The sequence below is a fragment of the Charadrius vociferus genome, unplaced genomic scaffold, assembly GCF_000708025.1.
Source record: "Charadrius vociferus isolate BGI_N301 unplaced genomic scaffold, ASM70802v2 scaffold204, whole genome shotgun sequence".
NCBI classification, from domain to species: Eukaryota; Metazoa; Chordata; class Aves; order Charadriiformes; family Charadriidae; genus Charadrius; species Charadrius vociferus.
Window position 1 is genome coordinate 61,416 of NW_009647831.1, and position 3,077 is coordinate 64,492.

A 3,077-nucleotide genomic window follows, 5' to 3' on the forward strand; every position below is an offset into this window, starting at 1 on the left:
GTGAGTGCCGTGGTGGGACCAACATCTGGGATGTCTTCCGCCAGGAGGGAATGGAGGACACGCCTCGGACCTCCTCCTGGGCTTTTCTCCCTGGGCAGGCAGCCATGATGGCAGAGGAGCTGAAGAAGGAGCAAGACACCAGTGCCCACCTGGAGCGGATGAAGAAGAACATGGAGCAGACCATCAAGGACCTGCAGCTGCGGCTAGATGAGGCCGAACAGTTGGCCCTCAAGGGGGGCAAGAAGCAGCTGCAGAAGCTGGAGGCCCGTGGGAGGGAGCTGGAGAATGAGCTGGAGGCCGAGCAGAAGCGCCATGCCGAGAGCGTCAAGGGCCTCCGCAAGGCCGAGCGGCGTGTCAAGGAGCTCAGCTACCAGGTGGGGCCACCGCGGCATGGCCACCCTTCATCTGGCCCTGCCGCGCGGCCGGGGCTAGTGGCCATGGGGACAGGGAGGACCTCGAACATGACCCGCTGCCACTCGGTCCACAGAGATAGAATGTTGTTGACCTGGTGGGCATAGGGACATGGACGACCCAGGACATTGGCCTGGTGGTCATAGGGACACAGATGACCAAGAACATTGGCCTGATGGCTATGGAGACACAGGTGAAGCAGAACATTGACCTGGTGGCCATAGGGACACAGGTGACTGAAGACATTGACCTTGTGGCTGTAGAGACATGGTTTACCCAGAACATTGACCTGGTGGCTGTAGGGACACAGTTGACCCAGCACATTGGACTGGTGCCCGTGGAGACACAGGTGACCCAAGCTGTAGGGACATGGTTGAACAAGGACATTGGACCGATGGCCATAGTGACACAGGTAACCCGGGACATTGGCCTGGTGGCCACAGGGACATGGTTGACCCAGGACATGGACCTGGTGGCCACAGGGACAGAAGTCACCCAAGGCATAGACCTGGCAGCTGTAGGGACACAGGTGACCCAGGACATTGGCCTGGTGGCCATGGAAATACAGGTGACCCAGGACATCGACTTGGTGGCCATAGGGACATGGTTGACACTGAACATTGACCTGGTGTCCATAGGAACACAGGTGACCCAGGACATTGGCCTGGTGGCCATAGAGGCACAGGTGACCGCAGACATTGACTTGGTGGCCACAGGGACATGGGTGACCCAGGGCATCGGCCTGGTGGCCATGGAGAAGCTGGACCAGAGCTGGGCCTACACCAGGCTGTGCCCAGGAGGGCTCTGGGCGGGGACACCTTGGCCGGGGTGGGGTCAGGAGAGGTGGTCCTGCCCTAGGCCCATCCCCAGCCCCATCCCTGCCCCCACAGGTGGAGGAGGACAAGAAGAACCTCCTGAGGCTGCAGGAGCTGGTGGACAAACTGCAGATGAAAGTCAAAGCCTACAAGAGACAGGCAGAGGAGGCGGTGGGTGCTGGAGGGGTGGAGAAGGAGGAGGGACAGATGGTGGACAGGAGAAGAAGGATGGATGGTGGGACAGGAGAAGGAGGGATGGATGGTGGGACAGGAGAAGGAGGGATGGACGGTGGGACAGGAAGAGATGGAGGGATGGATGGTGGGATGGGAAAAGGAGGGATGGATGGTGGGACGGGAGGAGAAGGAGGGATGGATGGTGGGACAGGAGAAGGAGAAAGAGGAATGGGGTAGAAGGAGCAGTAAGAAGGACAGATGGATGGCTGGTGGAACGGATGGACGTCCAGCCGTGGGGCAGCCCCACTGAGCCCCCCATGGGGCACCCCCCCCAGGAGGAACAGGCAAACACCAACCTGGCCAAGTTCCGGAAGGTGCAGCACGAGCTGGAGGAGGCAGAGGAACGCGCCGACATGGCCGAATCTCAGGTCAACAAGCTGCGGGCCAAGAGCCGCGACGTCACAGCCAAGGTGAGACCTTCTCCACCAGCCCCACCGCTGCCCCACGGCATGTCCCATACTCCCCCCCTTCTTTCCCACAACTTCTCTCCCACCCCACCCCAGAAGCTGCACGATGAGGAGTGATCCTGCCACCATGAGGGACCCACCACCATGAAGAATGACCCACCACCACGAGTGATCCACCATGAGTGACCCACCCCCACGAAGAACAACCCACCACCTCTCAACGCTCGACTCCACCCCCCCTCCCCCATCCAAGATGGGGGGTGGGGGCAGAGCCTAATGATTGTTGTTAGTTAATTAATGAAGTTGTTAGTTAATTAATGAGGCCCAGGAGAAGCTGGGCGTGCGGGAGGGGGGACACAATGTCTCCCCGCCCACCCCACCCCACCCCAACATGACCATGGAGCAACATCAGTGGTGGAAGAGGTTTAAATGGCGCCCGAAATGGATGGGAGTTATGGGGTGGGGCTGCAGGGTGGGGCTGTGTGGCAGGGCCATGGGGCGGGGCCATGGGGCTGGGGCACCAGGGCATGGCGGGACACCATTTTGGGGCGGTGGCTGCCATTAGATGGACTCGGTGTCCTCATTTGGAAGAGAAAAAAAGAGGATAAAAAGGGTTGGAGAAGACAGTGGAGGAGGGGACCCACGGCGGAGGAGGGGACACGAAGGGGATCAACACCAGAAGGGGATCAACACTATGAAGGGGACACCATGGGGGGACACCAGAAGATACTAAGATGGACACTGATGGGACATTATGGGGTAACACCATGGAGGGGACACTATGGGGACATGAGAGGGGACACCATGAGGGGACACCAGATGCCGAGATGGACACTGAGGGGAGACCATGGGGGGACACCAGAAGGTACTGAGGTGGACACCACGGGACATGAGAGGGGAGACCATGAGGGAACACCAGGAGAAGCTGAGGTGGACACCAAGGGGACAACTCCATGGGGGGACATCAGGAGATGCCAAGAGGGACATGGAGAAGATGTTATGAGGGGGACACCATGGGGGGATACTTTGTCGGTCAAAGCTGCTTCCAGCTGTGAACCAGGAGTCCTGTGCATCTTCTAGGGGTTCTTCTTTCAAATCAGGTCTGCTGGGGTCCATGGTCTCTATGGTCTCCAAGTAATCATGTGTCAACGGTTCAGATGTCCCCCACTGAGGAAAGCCTCTCCCCCGCGGCAGCACTCTCAGCCTCCAA

General features: G+C 59.4%; 1 protein-coding gene across 1 annotated transcript in view; it reads left to right on the forward strand.

Moving 5' to 3' along the window:
• LOC104284354 (myosin-6) overlaps positions 1-3,077 on the forward strand; it is a gene marked incomplete at its 3' end in the record, with an annotated part of 25,498 nt that overhangs the window by 22,188 nt on the left and 233 nt on the right. Inside the window, exons 39-41 of the mRNA XM_009882676.1 lie at positions 48-374; positions 1,302-1,397; positions 1,736-1,870. Coding sequence (XP_009880978.1) covers positions 48-374; positions 1,302-1,397; positions 1,736-1,870 — 558 coding nt within the window. The remainder of the gene's footprint in view (positions 1-47; positions 375-1,301; positions 1,398-1,735; positions 1,871-3,077) is intronic.